This window comes from Diadema antillarum, unplaced genomic scaffold (assembly GCF_040938485.1).
Source record: "Diadema antillarum isolate AM-2024a unplaced genomic scaffold, OU_Dant_1.0 scf00000166, whole genome shotgun sequence".
NCBI lineage: Eukaryota > Metazoa > Echinodermata > Echinoidea > Diadematoida > Diadematidae > Diadema > Diadema antillarum.
In genome coordinates, this window is record NW_027271055.1 from 1,520,864 (window position 1) to 1,537,899 (window position 17,036).

The 17,036-nt window shown below is 39.0% G+C and overlaps 1 protein-coding gene across 1 annotated transcript; it reads right to left on the reverse strand.

Annotated features, from left to right (window-relative positions):
- Window positions 1-2,527: 2,527 nt before the first annotated feature.
- On the reverse strand, window positions 2,528-16,695 carry LOC139722480 (calcium-regulated heat-stable protein 1-like). The gene is made up of 4 exons (XM_071633769.1): window positions 16,295-16,695; window positions 4,916-5,080; window positions 3,990-4,115; window positions 2,528-3,101 (listed from the first exon to the last, which is right to left on the reverse strand). Exons 2-4 carry the CDS (start codon window positions 5,035-5,037, stop codon window positions 2,942-2,944), a joined length of 408 nt encoding a protein of 135 aa, XP_071489870.1. The 5' UTR covers window positions 5,038-5,080; window positions 16,295-16,695; the 3' UTR covers window positions 2,528-2,941.
- Window positions 16,696-17,036: the final 341 nt, after the last annotated feature.

The following is a 17,036-nucleotide window of genomic DNA, read 5'->3' on the forward strand; positions in this document are numbered from 1 at the left end:
TTACTTCCCTCCCCCAAACAAAAACAAAAAACAAACAAACAAACAAACAAAAATCCCATAACATTCTCCTTAGTCCACAATTCTGTAGAAAAAGGTTACTTTCCAACTACAATTTGCAAGTGTTGTCACAAGACCAGTCAAAAGCCTTCCAAGACCTCTGTGTTGTGTATCACACACACTACTGAGTACCAAGAAGCTACGTTAAAGCTGCAGCTGATACTCATGACCTATGACCTTTCATCTTCCCACGCTGCAGGCTTACCTCCACACCAACTTCCTGAATGTACTGACACCTGGATTAGTTTCCTGTTCCGAAGATTCTCACTTTTCTTACCTCTCTTACTATCAATGAACAATCTAGGCCCCGTCGTATCAAAAGTGCATATTTGATTGCCAGTTTTAAAAAGTGAAACCTGGCTCAAAGCTAATTTGCGATTCACATTTATGGAGTTGTCTTTAAATATCATACACGCAATCATACAATTGTATGTACTTTGTATTTCATATGGCAAGGTCCACCTACTAGAACTAAGTATAGATACCCTATAGCTTATACATGTACTGCTTCCTGAGAATTAGTCTTCCCTTTCAGGTTTAGTGAGAGGTCAAGGTATAACTCTCTGAAATACACTGACATCTTTTTTTGCCAGTTTTGCCAAGGATTATTATAATTTTTGTTTGTTTTTATCAAAGCAAAATGAGGTAGCGTGATATTTCTGCTGAATGATCCCGTCTAAACCCTGATTGTTTTCACAAAACTATATCACTACTGAACCACATTTACCTTGATCATCATCCTTGCAATAAGACTTCATAAAACTAATCCCCTCAATTAGCCTCAAATATTTTCAGTGATTGTCTGGGTCATAAATTATCAAGAATTCTACTGGCAAGTGTAGGTGAGTCGTCATGTTGCAGGTTGGGCATACATTTCTAATTTTTGCGTCTACATCAACTATCACTCATTCATTCTCTGTTGATCACATCTGAAATATGTAGGGTAGCTTTAAAAACATTCTCTTTTTCCTAACATGAATGCAATAACCCATCTGTGCTGTACCTTAATAAGTGCCTACACACAACATTAGCATCAACATCAACAATCAAAGTGCCAAAATATCTCTGACTTATGCCATTATGTAGACCTTATAGTCATATTTTCCCAAAGATAGTTCCATATTATTAGCAACCCTATACAGAGGGCCAGGCCACCTCAACAAAGTACATAAAACTTTTCTGGGTGTATGATAACCTTAATATGAAGAATTTAACACTGCTTGTAGATTTTAAAAAAAAGAAGAAAAAAAAAGACATAGATACTGGGTTAAAAATATGAGAAAAGCATGTTGTTAATTCCAAATATCAAATACCTTTCAAAGTATCATAATTGGCATGATGAAAATCCATGGATAAATTGAATTTCAGTCTTTCAATACTTGTAGAATAAATGTTCACAGAATATCGTATTGAGATACTATATTTGGAAAATATCACAAATAACAAAAGTAAACGCAAGGAAAATCTTTCATGATGGTCAACGATCATTAATCATGATGAAAGTCGATCATAAAATTTTCTAGAAATCTCTCTAATAAGTTTCTATCATGATGAATAAACGAGTAGGCAATAGGTAAAGTGGTTTTTAAAAGCCAAAAATCCACATGAAAGATTACCCATTTCCACGGATCATGGTATTAAGCAGCAAAAAGTCACTGATCTCCAAGATTGGTTATGATCTGCAAAAAGTTTGGAAGAATACATTCATTGCTTCTGGCAAGAGCCATGGCTGTAGCCACTCTGCAAATCCAGCTAACATAACCTTTTCTACAGGCACATGGGATGATTTCCTCTTTTTCTGTGTGTCTAATGGTAAAAAGGCTAAAACAGTCATTCATAACAAAATAATAAATTAATCATCTATAAAACATGCAAGAATGTGGAACCACTCTGGCCTATTGCATCTCACATTGAAAAAGCAAATATATCACACATCACTTTGAAATTCAACGCGAATTTTCTAAATGAGTATGATAATTTAAGCAGAGGAGAAGTTAACATTCCATACAAAGAGGAAGTACTGGCAAATATGGAAGTAGGTTAGAGTCATTTAACTAAAAAAAATTTGAAAAAAACTAACAAAAAAACTAAAAGGAAAATGGCATTCGCAGATCATTCATGTTTCCTCGCAATTTTTTTCCTACATGCAGCACAGCGTTTGGGGCAAAAATACATTGCTAACTCCTGTCTAGGTTCACAGTGTGGGTTAGAATCCATTATTCCTCGAATGATTTTATATGCATGTTATACCTGCAGGATTTTGAATTATAAATAGCAATTAAATATAAAGTCAAAAGACACATTTCAAATTAGAATGTTCAATGCATGCAGTTTGGTACAAGGTTCCTTTATCAGTGCATGTATGAACTCCTCACAATCTATCCTCGTGTCATGTGTGTAATGATTCATCTTGAATATACAGTGTAGACTGATAAAGGAACGCAATCCACACTGAAACCTGTCTACAAAGACCATGGAGGGATGAGACGGGAAATGGGGCCTGCATAGACAGGTGGTCTTTAAAAACAGGCTCATTACAGGGTAACAGGCTCTGAATGGAGATCTTTTGGTCTTTATGGACAGGAGGCAAGTTTGATTGTCTTAAAATTTTACCAAACTCAACAGTATACACAAATATACCTTCTTTCTTAAATCACAGCAGCCAGTCAAGCAGCGAAGGCCAACTCACCCTAAAGAAAGGGTCACCGTACAATAAAATTTCCCATTGATGCATAGTACTATCAAACTTTGACAAGAAGCCATATGCCTGCCTAAGCTATGTGCCCCGCTACTTCTTGTTGCACAAGTCAGCTCCGAGCCGAGATGGGAAGAGGGAGGGGGAAAAGGGGGGTGGAGATGGTGCACATTGTAGCTCCTCCAGGGCCTAGGAGCTGCCAGCCATGCCCCATCGGACGTGTTTGGACTCCGGGTTGAGATGGGTGAGCTGGACATCAACGGCCTGGACTTTGTCCTTCTTGGGCGGGATAGGGCACTCCTTGTAGGTCACTAGGTCACCGTGGACTGGGACGTACTCACCCTCAATGCTGCAACACAAGCACAGATAGACAACCATGTCACACACAGCGGAATCAACAAGACTGGGTGTTAAGATACAATGTACATTGAGACAATCCCTTCTTTGGCAGCATTAGAATATCCCATTAACAACATCACATTAAGAGTAACTTTTTCTGGCACTCCAACTTTTGAATATTTTATATCCACTTTCAATATTTCAATATGTAAACTACTTTCACCAAAAATTGCTTTCATATACAACCCTATCAGATGAAGCTATGTTCAACGATGGGCACAAAGTGTATATTTTGATATCATCAGTTTAGAGATGGTAGCACTAATAATAAAATCATCCAGGTAGTTGTGTCAAAAATGGATCATAAGATAATAAACCAAAACTTTTAATCTAATACAAGAACAAGCTGTGTAAAGTGTAATTACTCCCTAATTTCAGTTGACTTAGACAAATAACTAAACAGAACAATACAAATTTAATAAAACTAAAACAAAAATTACAAAGCTCCAAAACATTCAAGTTTCATACGTTTTCATAAAGAATTAGTAACATACGTTGCAGTCAGATTTGTATGCATTTAAAATGAGGCAATGAGATTAGCTTGTATACAAATCTTCAGTAAATTCCTTTCTCTGTTTTTCGATGCATGAATTAGAGATGAAATCTTCCCCTTCACATGAAACTGGTGTAGTGTTAATGACCACTGATATTGTCTCATGATAACAATTAAACTAAAGAATCATTCAACTTCCCTATTTTTGTGCTGATTTCATGAAACTTCCATTTTCTAATTTGATTTTACTCTTCTTTTACTACGAAAGTCAAACTTCACAGAGAGCAACGTCCTCTTCTCACAAGAGAGTCTACAATTATGTTGGAGAATTAGAGAACCACCTACTCTGAAATGTGGACAAAAATCTTGTCTGCCCCTTCCTCTGAGGGTTGGATAAATCCATGACCTTTGCTTCGCTCAAACTCAATGATTTCACCCTTCTTCACTGGCCCATCTGCCGCAAACTTGGACCTACAATGAGTAAGAGAGCAAATTTATGAATGCCTTGGACAACAGCTTGTTGATCCAGAAGAAAAGTTTAAACATCCTGGTGGAAATACAGGAAATTGTTTGAGCAGCTGCACACTGTCAGCATTTTTTCTAAGTCACAGTCCATGCAACTGCAAGGGCTCCTAGACATGAAACTTCATATGAGAGTTTAGTATTAGTTAAGCTTTCTAACACACAGCCTGTACAATTGAAACAAAATACCTCAGGAATTCAATACACATAACAATTGGGAGTTATCAAGTACTGCCACTTCACTGTACAGAATTTGCACGTAACCACCTACACACAGCAGAATTTGCCTCTATACAGACATTTTCTTGAAATTCTTGTTCTTTTTTCTTTCCTCCATACATACTGACAAACATCTTGATGACTTTGTGATTGTTGGCCCCCATCCCTTAAAAACTCATGAAAATGCAGCACCCTTGCCAACCTCAAGTGCTTCTGATGGCATGAGTCAGTAACTGCTGGAATAATCTTCAAGATTCCTGAGAGTTTCTTCTTGGGGCAATTTTTTCTAAAACTGCAAAAATCACAAATTAAATGAGGTTATGCTAAACGAAATCTTGGCAAGAGACTGGGGAAGAAAGACAGACAGAAAGAAAGGGGGAAAAAAAGTGGTGACGGCATTAAGGAAGGGGAACAACTTTTAAGACACTCTGGTGATGGTTGCCCAAAGTTTATGTAAACTGACAGGCTGCTGTAAATTCTGAGTCTCAGGTTTAAAAGGACCTACGAACAACAGGAACCCCCAAACTCACATGGACTGTGTTCTGGTCCTGCGGGTGATGATTGGGCTCGGAATGAGGAAGTGACCTTTGACATGGTTCTTGGCTGGAGAGGTCTTCTCTGGCGTAGTTGCGGACTGAGGTGCATCAGACATGGCTGGCTGATGAGTAGTTGTCTCTTGTGTTTCAAAAGAATTTCTGCAGAAATGACATGCATCATCGGTGATTACAATCATTCGTTTATAAGCCTCTGTAAGATACATTTGCATAAAGGGTTTGAACCCCCCCACCAAAAAAAAAAAAATAAATTTAAAAAAAAAAATCCTCCACCTTTAATGGTTGGTGAAATCCATCCTACAGTCCCAGACCAGTAAAAATCACTGTCGGGCCAGTAACTTTTCAGGAATTGCCAAATTTACTGGTCAGACATGACAGAAAAAAAGAAAGGAACATAGTCGAAACCAGTCGGAAAAAAACAAAGAAAACGAGATATGAAACTCGTCACACTGAAGACGAGTTAGGTGATACGCTTGGGGTCAACAGATGTCGGTCATCCGTGATCGACAAAGAAAATAATGTAATATAGCACCTTGAAGTTATAATGAGATACTTAGTTGAACTTTTTTGGGCCTACATTATTCAGATCACATTTGTTTTTCTGTCACACAAACTAAGTGGAAATTCTGTGCGTGTGCGACTAAGTCGATTTATGGACTTTTTGAGTACGTACAGTGCATAAACTTAGACCCCGTTTACGGTGCGGGGCTGGGCCGAGCCGCGGCCGAGGCCAACCTCGCAATTTAGTCCGTTTACACTGCCGGGCTTGGCCACGCTTTTGATTCAAACCTTTCAATATTTTGTCGTAGTGGCGCTCTACTTGTAAACAAACGCAATTTGGTATTGTCTGGTTTTCAGATCCTTTGCCGACTGAATTCCGTTTGAGCAAAGGCCTTTGCCGATGGAGAAAATCCTTTGCAGGACAAAACCACCTTAAACTATACTAGTTTTCGACGTTGAAGTGGTTAATATCCTGAATAGCGAAATAGTACAGGCGAGGGTTTGGAAGCCAGACTAAAATTGGCCGCGCATTTAGCCCAGTTTGCGTTTACACTGAGAAAAAGACCACCTCCAGAGCGTGGCCTAATGCGAGGCCAATTTTGGCCTCGCATTTGGCCTTTTGCGCGTTTACACCGGAATGAAGGTGGGCTCGGCGCGGCCGAGCCGCGGCCGAGCCTCGCACTGTAAACGGGGTCCAAGTGATCCTCGGCACGTACAAATAAAACATGACAATTAAGTGTTTATAACCATCCTGGCTTTAACAGTGGCCTTTTAAAACATGACCTTTAACCATTATTTACATAACCAATATGACTCCCTCTAATCTTGCTATCATAATGATCAGTTCAGAGAGCTCTTACAGCTATATACAAGCCTGTGAGATTTACCAGCAGTAAAACCAATGAAGCCTCCGATACAAAACAAGGGATATAGAGCAAGTGAGTCTCTTTATATGAGAATGTGATTTATACCTGGACGAAAGTGATACCTAAATTAAAGAGAAAAGGGCAAAAGAAAAACGGGCCAAACGTACGGCTCCAGCGAAAGAGACATCGCCTTTAACCATGTAACTATAGGTCTCCTCCAACTAAGAGTACACTTTGAACGTAAGCTTATACGTGAATGATAATCTATGACGTCTCACGTGATCAACACACATTCAAAGGGGACAGTCAGAAGTGGAAGGAGTGCTTAATCGTGTCATTAATTCCTAATCAATGACACCCCTACTATAGGCATATCATAATTTCTCATCTAAAATCAATGGCCTATAGGACTCATGCACCATTGCTTGTATCGTGCATAAACTTTGTTTTTTAAGCTTTGAGTGAAACGTGTCATATAACATAATTCTGTAATTCCATCAGGAGTGATTGACATAATAAAGAAGAAAGATATATCACCGTATTGAACGCTTAGAACCTAACGGGGGGGGGGGGGGGGGGGGGGGGGGTATTATAGCATGATACTCGGTTCTTTACTGCCCAGATGCCAACAACACCCATCACCCACGGCTACGCATAGAGAAGAAACAGCCATGGCAAAAATAAAACTTTGCTTTCTCATAGGCAGAATGACACAGAACCCCGTCAAACACACTTTTATTGGCAGGGATGGACAGGAAAAAGTTCATTACTAATACTAAACAGCGTATGCATTCCATTCATGTGGCGCGAGATACCTCTATAGCAACATAAAGCCTGTCTTCAACTCCGTTGGTCGAACAATGACAACCTGAAATTTCAAAGAGATGAGCGAGACGCTATATACACCTGGCCTAGAGTTAATTTATTCAGTTCTCATTCCTACTTCAAGTTGGGTTATGTTATTGTAATCATTCCCATCTGCAGTATAACAAAACCAAAGTGAGGGAAAAGGAGAGAGAAAAACGAGAGGTGGCAAAAGGAAAACTGCATGCACAACTGCAATCCATATCATTGCGTGTGACAAGTGAAGCAAATGTATTAGTTGTTATAGCAGTGTTTTATGAGCATAAACAGGCAAATAGACAGACGATGTTAAATGTAAAAACCATCATTTTAATGTCAGAGAAGATGGTAAACAAGATGCATTGAAACTGTAACTAAATCGCTGCTCTTCTACTCGGTCACGGAACGTCCAACTTTATATCCAAAAAAAAATGTTAGGGGACAGAAACAAATTTAGATATAACATTCTTAAATTAAAAACAAGAAAAAGAAAATGTCCACGTCAGGATTAAAAAAACGCTGCACGAACATGCATTATATTCTAGATGGGAATACGGTCTTGATGCAAAGGTCCAATGATTGTCTCATTACTTTAAAAGCAATCTATGGTTCCCTTACCATCACCAGAACCACACAATGACGTCTCTAAAATCAATGGTAGCACATTTATCATTGCATCATGCATTAACTCCCTTTTCCTAAACTACCAGTGGAACGTGTCATATTATATTGTGTATTTCGATCAGTAGTGATTGACTTTAAAGAAGAAAGATAATGCAAAAAATTGAACGCTTACCACATTGTTTATAGGGCTATTCCAGTTTGGTACTGATCTGTTCTATTCTCCCAGATGCTTACAACATATATCACCTATGGCTAAACTAGTGAAACAGCCATGACGAAAATAAACAACAGAGAACCCTGTCATAATCACTACACTTGGAAAGGTGTTGCCCGAAATTCCTCATTATGAAGCAATATCAAGTCACTTCCTTCCCTGCCTGTCTATAACTCCGTTATTTGGTCAAACAATAACAACCTGGAATTCCAAAGAGATAAGCGAGACGCCATGCACCTGGACTAGAGTTAATTAATTCAGTTCCCATTCCTGTTAGTTATGTAAACGTACACGTTCCTAAATATCCTGCTACAGTATAACAAGAACAAATGAAGAGAAAAGGAAAGAGAAAAAGAATGTTGGCAAGCGGGGCACTGTTTCAAGGGGCAATTTACAACATTACGTGTGACAAAATTAATGAAGCAAACCCAACCTCCAAACTCCAATACAAAACAAGGGAAATAGAGTAGCTGTGTTCATGACATCAGAGTGAAGCTGAACTGCAGAAAAGAGAAAGAAAAAAGAAAGAAAAGGAAAAAGTCCTGCGGGACTCGATTAACTTCTCTCCTTCCGGTCGGGCATTATACACACGCAGCGTGCTAAGCGATTCTGCCACACGGAAGATCCGAAGATCTTGTGCGAAACTTAAATCTATCTTATGTATGCTATATACACACAACACAAATTTACGTTGATATTCAGTTTTTTGGCGATATACGTCAAGTGACTGATAGCGCTATTCAACTTCCCACGAGTGGCCGCGTGGATTCGATCAATATACAGTTGCAAAGATAAATCGGGAATCGTTTCGACCAGATTCCATTCTCATTTTCAGTGATCGACAACGAAAATAATGTTAAGTAGCGACTTGAGAAATATTCGTGAAGTCCAATTCTTTATACAGTCCTACATAATTCAGATGAAATTGTTTCTGTCATGCAACCAATCCAAAATTTCGTGTGGTGTCGGCGTGTCCAAGTAAGTTGATTGGAAAGGATATGTGAATGAATATTTACCAATAGGTCTTTATATTGTAAAAAAAAAATCAAACATGGCCATGCGGTCTTTTAAGAGTCATCTTCACTTTAACATTTGTAATTTCAAGTCCAAGTTGCCAGTCAAAGCAATGTGGTCTCCAACACAAAACAAAGGGATATTGTGTGTGTGTGTGTGTGTGTGTGTGCCAGTGTGTGTGTACGTTTACATGAAAACGTGATTTCTACATGGACGAAGGTGAATACTCCATAAAAGAAAAAAAGCAAAAGATATAAGTATTTTGTTTCGTACTCTTATGGGGTTCGAACCCGTACGTGTGCAACCTCACGTCTCTTGTGACATCGCCTTTATCCTCTCGGCCATGTACGTCTTGACGAGAAAATATGAGGAACGTAAGCTTATATGTGAAAGATGATTCAGGAATCGTTTGGTCCACATTCCATTCTCATTTTCAGTTTTTAGCTGCAAAATTATCAACCTGATGAGGAGATTTGAAAAAATAAAATGCATGATTACTGCAGCTTATTGTCTCAGAGCTACCACATACTTCAGTTTCAGAGGAAATGGATCAAAATCAGCTGAGATAAAGGTGCTTAAACGTTGTCAAGTCAATGCATGGTTTAAAAAAAATCACCTCCCATAGACATAACACGTCAACTTGTCTGATTTTGAGTCTTTACCTTTAATCACAATTTGAAGTATGATGGTAAGTCTTCTCGAACTAAGAGTGTGGAACGTAAGCTTCTACGTGAAAGATGAATCATGACGATCACCCGTGACCAACACATCTTCAAAGGGATCAGTTATTAGAAGTGGAAGCCCTCGTGCCAAGATATTGTCTCAGCAATTCCAAAGCAATGATACCCTTACATTTAGGTATACCATAATTTCCCTCTGAAATCAATGGTATTATTCATACATGTACAATTGCTTGCCTTGTCCATAAACTTTGCTTTACAAACTTTCAGTGAAACGTGTCATAACATAATTCTGTAACTCCATTAGCAGTGATTGACTACATAAATAAAGATATATCAAATTGAACGCTTAGCGCGTATAACTAAGGGGGATTTTAGCCTGATGCTCTGTTATTTACTGCTCAGATACCAACAACACTCATCACCTACGGTTACGTATAGAGAAACAGCCATGACGAAAATAAGTTTTTCCTTTTCTTTGGCAGATAGACACACAACCCCTTTAAACACACTATAATTGACATGAAGGGACATGAAAAAGTTCATTACTACTACTAAACAGTGATGCCTTCTACTCATGTGGCACAAGATACCTCTATAGCAACATAAAACTTGTCTACAATTCCGTTATTGGGTCAAACAATAACAAGGAAAAGTAGAAATTACGCGGTGCGTAATATATGTCCCCGCCGGAAGTAGCATTTAGTAGCAAAATGTACAATATAGGTAAAAAGATGAAGGTCAAAATTCTATGCAGAAGTTTTGAAGCCCTCACCTAGTGCCATCACATAAAGCAAATGGAATCGAAATCGGGTTAGAAATGGCGAAGGAGTAGCATTTTGTAGCCAATGTACAATATAGGTAAAAAAATCAAGGTCAAAGGTCAAAGAAGTCAAAGGTCAAAATTCTGTGTAGAAGTTTTGAAGCCCTCACCTAGTGCCATCACATAAAGCAAACGGAATCGAAATCAGGTTAAAAATGGCGAAGGAGTAGCATTTGGTAGCAAAATGTACAATACAGGTCAAAAATCAAGGTCAAAGGTCAAAGAAGTCAAAGGTCAAAATTCTGTGTAGAAGTTTTGAAGCCCTCACCTAGTGCCATCACTTAAAGCAAACGGAATTGAAATCGGGTTACAAATGGCGAAGAAGTAGCATTTTGTAGCAAAATGTACAATATAGGTCAAAAATCAAGGTCAAAGGTCAAAGAAGTCAAAGGTCAAAATTCTGTGTAGAAGTTTTGAAGCCCTCACCTAGTGCCATCACATAAAGCAAACGGAATCAAAATCGGGTAAGAAATGGCGAAGGAGTAGCATTTTGTAGGCAATGTACAATGTAGGTCAAAAATCAAGGTCAAAGGTCAAAGAAGTCAAAGGTCAAAATTCTGTGTAGAAGTTTTGAAGCCCTCACCTAGTGCCATCATATAAAGCAAATGGAATCAAAATCGGGTTAGAAATGGCGAAGGAGTAGCATTTTGAACATTTTGATCACACACGGACGCACACACGGACGGACACACAGACGGACACACGGACGGACGGACGGACGGACACACGGACACACGGACACACACACGTACGGAGCCCATTTCATAGTCCCCTGCTCGAACTCGTTCGGCGGGGACAACAACCTGGAATTTCAAAGAGATGAGCGAGACGCCATACACCTGGCCTACAGTTAATTTATTCAGTTGCCATTCCTGCTCCAGTTGAGTTATGTAAATTATTTTCCGACCTGTCTTGTGCAGTGTAACAGGAATAAACGTAGAGAAAAGGAAAGAGAAAACGAAAGGTGGCAAGCGGGGCACTGTATACGAAGGGCAATTTACAACATTACGTATGATAAATGAAGCAAATCCAACCTCCAGCCTCCAACAAAAAAAAAAGGGAACTTGAGTGACTGTGTGTCGTGGGGTAATGACATCGAAATGAAGCTGAACTGCCAAAAGAAAAACAAAGAAAGAGAGAGAAAAAAAGTAATAGCGTCCTGCGGGTCTCGAACATCTCGTCCTTAGGTAGTGCATAATGACCATGCAGCGCGCTAAGCGACTATAAAGCCACACGGCTGTCCCGAAGATTGGATGTCAAATTCATATCTTTATATCATTTACAACATGAAAAAGTTCATTACTACTACTAAACAGTGATGCCGTCCATTCATGTGGCACAAGATACCTCTATAGCAACATAAAACCTGTCTACAACTCCGTTATTGGGTCAAACAATAACAACCTGGAATTTCAAAGAGATGAGCGAGACACCATACACCTGGACTAGAGTTAATCAATTCAGCTCCCATTCCTGCCAGTTATCTAAACGTACACGTTCCTACCTATCCTGTTACAATATAACAAGAACCAATGAAGAGAAAAGGAAAGAGCAAACGAAAGGTGGCAAGCGGGACACTGTAACAAGGGGCAATTTACAACATCAAGTGCAACAAAATTAATGAAGCAAACCCAATCTCAAACTTACTCCAATACAAAACAAGGGAAATAGAGCAGCCGTGGTCACGGGTTACGTATACTTGATAAAATAATACGATAAATGACATCGGAGTAAAGCTGAACTGCCGAAAAAAGAAAAGAAAAAGAAAGAAAGAGAAAAGTCCTGCGGGAGTCGAACTTCTCGCCTCCGGTATGGCGTTATGAACACCCAGCGCGCTAAGCGATTACGCCTGTCCTGGAGATCGTACGCGAAACTTAAATGTTAATACTGTCGTGACAATGTTGACTGAGATGGCGCTATTCAACTTCACACAAGTGGCCGCGTGGATTCGACCAATATACAGTTGCAAAGAACAATCGGCAATCGTTCCGTTCAGATTGCATTCTCATATTCAGTTTTTAATTACAAAATTGTCGACCTGATGAGGAGATTTGAAAATATAAAATGCATGATGACTGCAGCTTATTGTCTGAGCTACAACATACTTAAGTTTCAGAGGAAATGAAGCAAAATCAGCTGAGATAAAGGTGCTTATACATTGTCAAGTCAATGCATGGTTTAAAAAAAAATCACCTCCCATAGACATAACACGTAATCTTGTCCGATTTTGCGTCTTTACCTTTGATCACAATTTAAGGTATGATGACGTCATCAAATTTCAAAACCATGACATGGACTTGAAAGGCAAATGTTCAAAGTACAACATATCTGAATTTGGGATAATATCGAGCTTAAACAACAGAGATACAAGCAAATGAATGTCAGAAACAGTACCTTAAAAAGATTAATTCCACTTTTTTGATTTCAGATGACGATATGATGACGTCATAATGTATTTATGGAAATAATGATACTTGAAAATGTATATGCTTTTGTAATATGCTATAAAAACATAGGGTCACCAGACGTTTTAAAGAGCTATGGCGAAATAAACAAAGACATATTTTTTCACTATATTTGCACATAGACGCACACCCGAAATTTGAACTTTGACGCAAGTGCATTGCTTTGTTATTGGTCAGAATCGATAGGAAATCAATGGATATTGTTACTCAAAGTATCAGAAATCCAAATCAGTCAAAAAAGTGTATTTTCATGTTGCTGACGCGCTGTGCGCGCGAAAACGCGCAGACGGACGAGCACGCGTAAAATTGTTTGAAACGCTTAAAATTGTCTGAAACTTCGAGATTTCCCATTGGAAAGTTGTTTTGAGCCTTTTAAAAGTTTGACGCGCGCGTACGCGCGCATAATGATGTCCTAGGTAATTAGCATTAAAGTAAGAAAGATAGAACGTGACCTGAACTTTATGTCCACAAAAAATGAAACAGAAATGACCTTTAGTTATGAAGTTATGATCGATCATGTAGTCTGGTCCGAAAATCACAAAATGGCGCCTAGATGACGTCATAGATACGTTACTGTCATGAAAACCTTATTGTGGCTAGATATTGTCATGAGACATGTTGACTGAAAATGTCATGTTATTCCGTAATGTCATTCTTGAGATATTGACGACACAAAATGTGGCAGAAAGAAAGAAGAATAAGAAAAAAGACAGATTTTGACAATCACAATAGGTGATACGCTAAAAGCGTATCACCTAAAAAAAAGAAGAGCAGGACCAGTAAATTTTTGATAGGTTCAGACAAGTAAATTCTGGAAAAGCTGGGTGTCTACTGGTCTGATAGGGACAGGTTGGACAAGTAGAAAAAATGGTTAGTGTGCAGCCCTGCCCTATGACAAGGCCCCAACATGGTTTTCAGAGGGACAAGAATGTAAAGCAACAGGTGCTACTGGGTATCACATTCATGTAATATTCCATCCCTGGGCGGGTAAGTGCAGGTAGTTTCACCTTTTCAACTGACCTTGTGAGTTTGTGAACTCTGTTCTCCGTGCTAGAGGCAGCCTGTATCTTTTGTGCACAAGCAAATACTCTGCAGGCTTAGACATTGACTCTAGATGAATGAATTCAGTTGAGATATTTTATTTAGTACCTGCAGCACCCACGTTGTAGACACAAACATGCACAAGAGTATGTGTATGCTCTGCGAACTGCATTTCTCTATCGACTTCTTTAAACTTGTCACAATCATGACTGTATTGTGACTGTACATTGATCTTTAGCTCCTGGTTAGGGCCTACTTGAAAGATACCATACCTTCATATTCGAGTAAAATTAGATGGCTAATTTTAGTGGTTTAGAATCACATGACATGAAAGTTGACATTGATATCACAGCTTCCCGAAGATCAATTGTGTTCAAATTCATGAGTAAATATACGAATTAGCTATGAAATATTTCCTGTGATTTGGGTGCAATTTGACTTTGTAGGATTTGAGATATCTACATGGACATGACAGTACTACACATCAGACCCACCAGGAAGGGGTTGTGCACTCTGTAGACTTCAGTGTGGAAATTGATGGTGTGTCAAAAACCCTCGTACAACATACATTTGTAGATTCGACCTCCCAAGTCAAAACTGGACTACACACAAAGCATTTTTACATGTAGCTGGCAGTCAAATTTTTGATGCTGTTATGGTAGAATTATGGGTGACTTGCTTTACAAATGCTGTCTACAAAAAAAAAAATTATGCAAATGCTGGTCAACTGCTGGTTATAGATCATTATTTGACCAAAAGATCAGTCTGCATCTTGACGTCATTAGGGATATGTTCCGGGGAGCCGGAAGACTACGTCTGGCTTCACAGAATCCCCTCTATGGAGGAGCTAGCCGTAAAAATAAAAAATGATAAAAGATAATGAATCCTCTGGACAGATGGATTTTTCTGTTTAGATCATTAGGTCTATATGTTAATGTCCTGCATCATATTCATACCATCTGGAGCAGTACGACTGAAAATTGTAATGATCATGGGAAATTATTTAACTATGTATTAGGGGATCTGGTGACATTCCATGAGGAGCAAAAAAAAAATGTGCAGAATCTTGAAATGAAAGAAAAGTCAATAACCCTATCTTATCAGATCATCTTTGGTATCTAAACATACATGTACAGCAGTGGCGGATCCTGGGGGAAGCGCACCAGGCACACACATCCCCTTTATTTTTTGTTAAAACAAAAGAAATAAAAATAATGCACGCCTTTCTGGGATTTAATTTTGTAAAGGCGCCTTCTCTCTTTATGGATCCGCCCCTGATAAACATACCTGTACTCTTTAACATTATCACTAACGTTGAATACCACCAGTATGAATACCACCCAGGGTTAGGCCCATACGACACTTATATATTTTAAAATGGGCAATCTCTTAACATAAAATCTTGAGTGTCTATTCGTTAATAGACTACACTGATTCTTTTTTTTTAATTTATTCATACCGGTACTATAGCCCGACTAGACACAGAGCAAAGCTGTGTACATACAGCAACAAGGATGTAGACTGTAGTGTATACCTATTCATCATCATGTTCATTGGATTGCTCACAGTCAAAAAACATTCCAAAGGGAGAGTGTAAGTGAATGCCCGCCTGACTAGCGCTCATGCTCCCTTTTACAGAGTGGTAGCCCACAAGGAATTTAAGTCGAACTAAAATTTTAAGATCGACTAAATATTAAATGGTATGCTGTGTGTGTCTTCAATGTTGCTCAACTTTCTAATGAAAATGAAGATTTTTGAGACATTTGTCATGCAGCCATTGAAAATGCAAGATATGATAAATAACATTAAAAACAATGAAATTATTCTGTTAACATTAATGTCGAATGATAATTTGAAGTGCGTGATGATTAAGCTGGTGACAGAAATTGAACAGGGAAACAAGTGCCATACTTTACTATAACTTTTAGTCAATCTTAAATTAAGTTCGACTTCGTGAAACACCCCCCAGGCTTAAAATAGCTCAGAAACAACAGTTCCTATCCGTTCAACCTGTAACGTTACAGAAATATTCCAGTCAGTGTCCCGTTTCTGGAGCACCTGCATTCGACTCGACATCATCAACCTAAACCTGCAGCAGTCTTGCACTGCACATACGGTCTCAGACTCCGAGACAACGTAATTTCCCAATCTTCAACACTACGTACAACACTTACAGCTTGACCTATGGCTATGGCTATACGACCTCTCATCTCAGTTGTTTATCTATCTAGATCTTTTATATAAACTTCCCTCCCCTTTATTCTTTTTTTAACAATCAGCTTACGTTTGTCCTGTTCTCTCAGTATGATCTCGTAGTTCAGCTTCGGACGGGCTTCACGCAGTAGATTCTGTCTGGGAAATGCCCTTTTCGGAACTACCTACGATCCAGAGGGCGATGTAGCTCGCTAGCAAAATACGTTGTACGCAACATCCACTGCATGCGGTGTACTGCTGCAGCAGCTAGCGTTGCCTGGTTGGTCTGCAGCGGGATCGGGCCGCGGAAGCGAATGAGTGGGTTGACTCAGGGAGGTGGGAAGAGACTGGAACGTTGAGATCAAGCAGGTTTGCGGGAATTTTTACTGGAGTGGAGAAATGTACCGACTAAAACTGCAGATGATGGTTACAGCTGTGCTCAGAAGCAGAGGACCAGCGAATTATTCAATAGATGATGTAGTTGCAAACAAATACTAGTAGGTGGAGATTGTTGTTCATTTATACACACAAGGCACACTATTGTCACGTGATAAGTCAACTCTCCAAGCATCCATTTATATCCTATCTCACTACGTTAGTGCTGATTGCACGCAGTGGATTTGCTGACCCTCCCCATACTGGTACCAAAGAGTTACTGATACAAACTAGAGTACTGGCGCGCACATAAAAGTGGGGCCAAGATTGAATGACCCGTCGCCATTACTCAAGAGATCAAAGCAAAACTTCGCAAGAGAATGTATGGAACTGTTAAAAAGGAACTAGACTGTATTAATATTACTGATATTAGATTGAAACTTTTTAAAACCAATACT

Excerpts from the sequence above, each read along its gene's own strand:
- LOC139722480 (XM_071633769.1), bottom strand. The coding sequence starts at position 5,037 with ATGTCTGATGCACCTCAGTCCGCAACTACGCCAGAGAAGACCTCTCCA. Across the intron at positions 4,116-4,915 it reads AGGACCAGAACACAGTCCAT|GTCCAAGTTTGCGGCAGATG; the intron begins GTGAGTTTGGGG and ends TACTCATTGTAG. Across the intron at positions 3,102-3,989 it reads ATTTTTGTCCACATTTCAGA|CATTGAGGGTGAGTACGTCC; the intron begins GTAGGTGGTTCT and ends CTTGTGTTGCAG.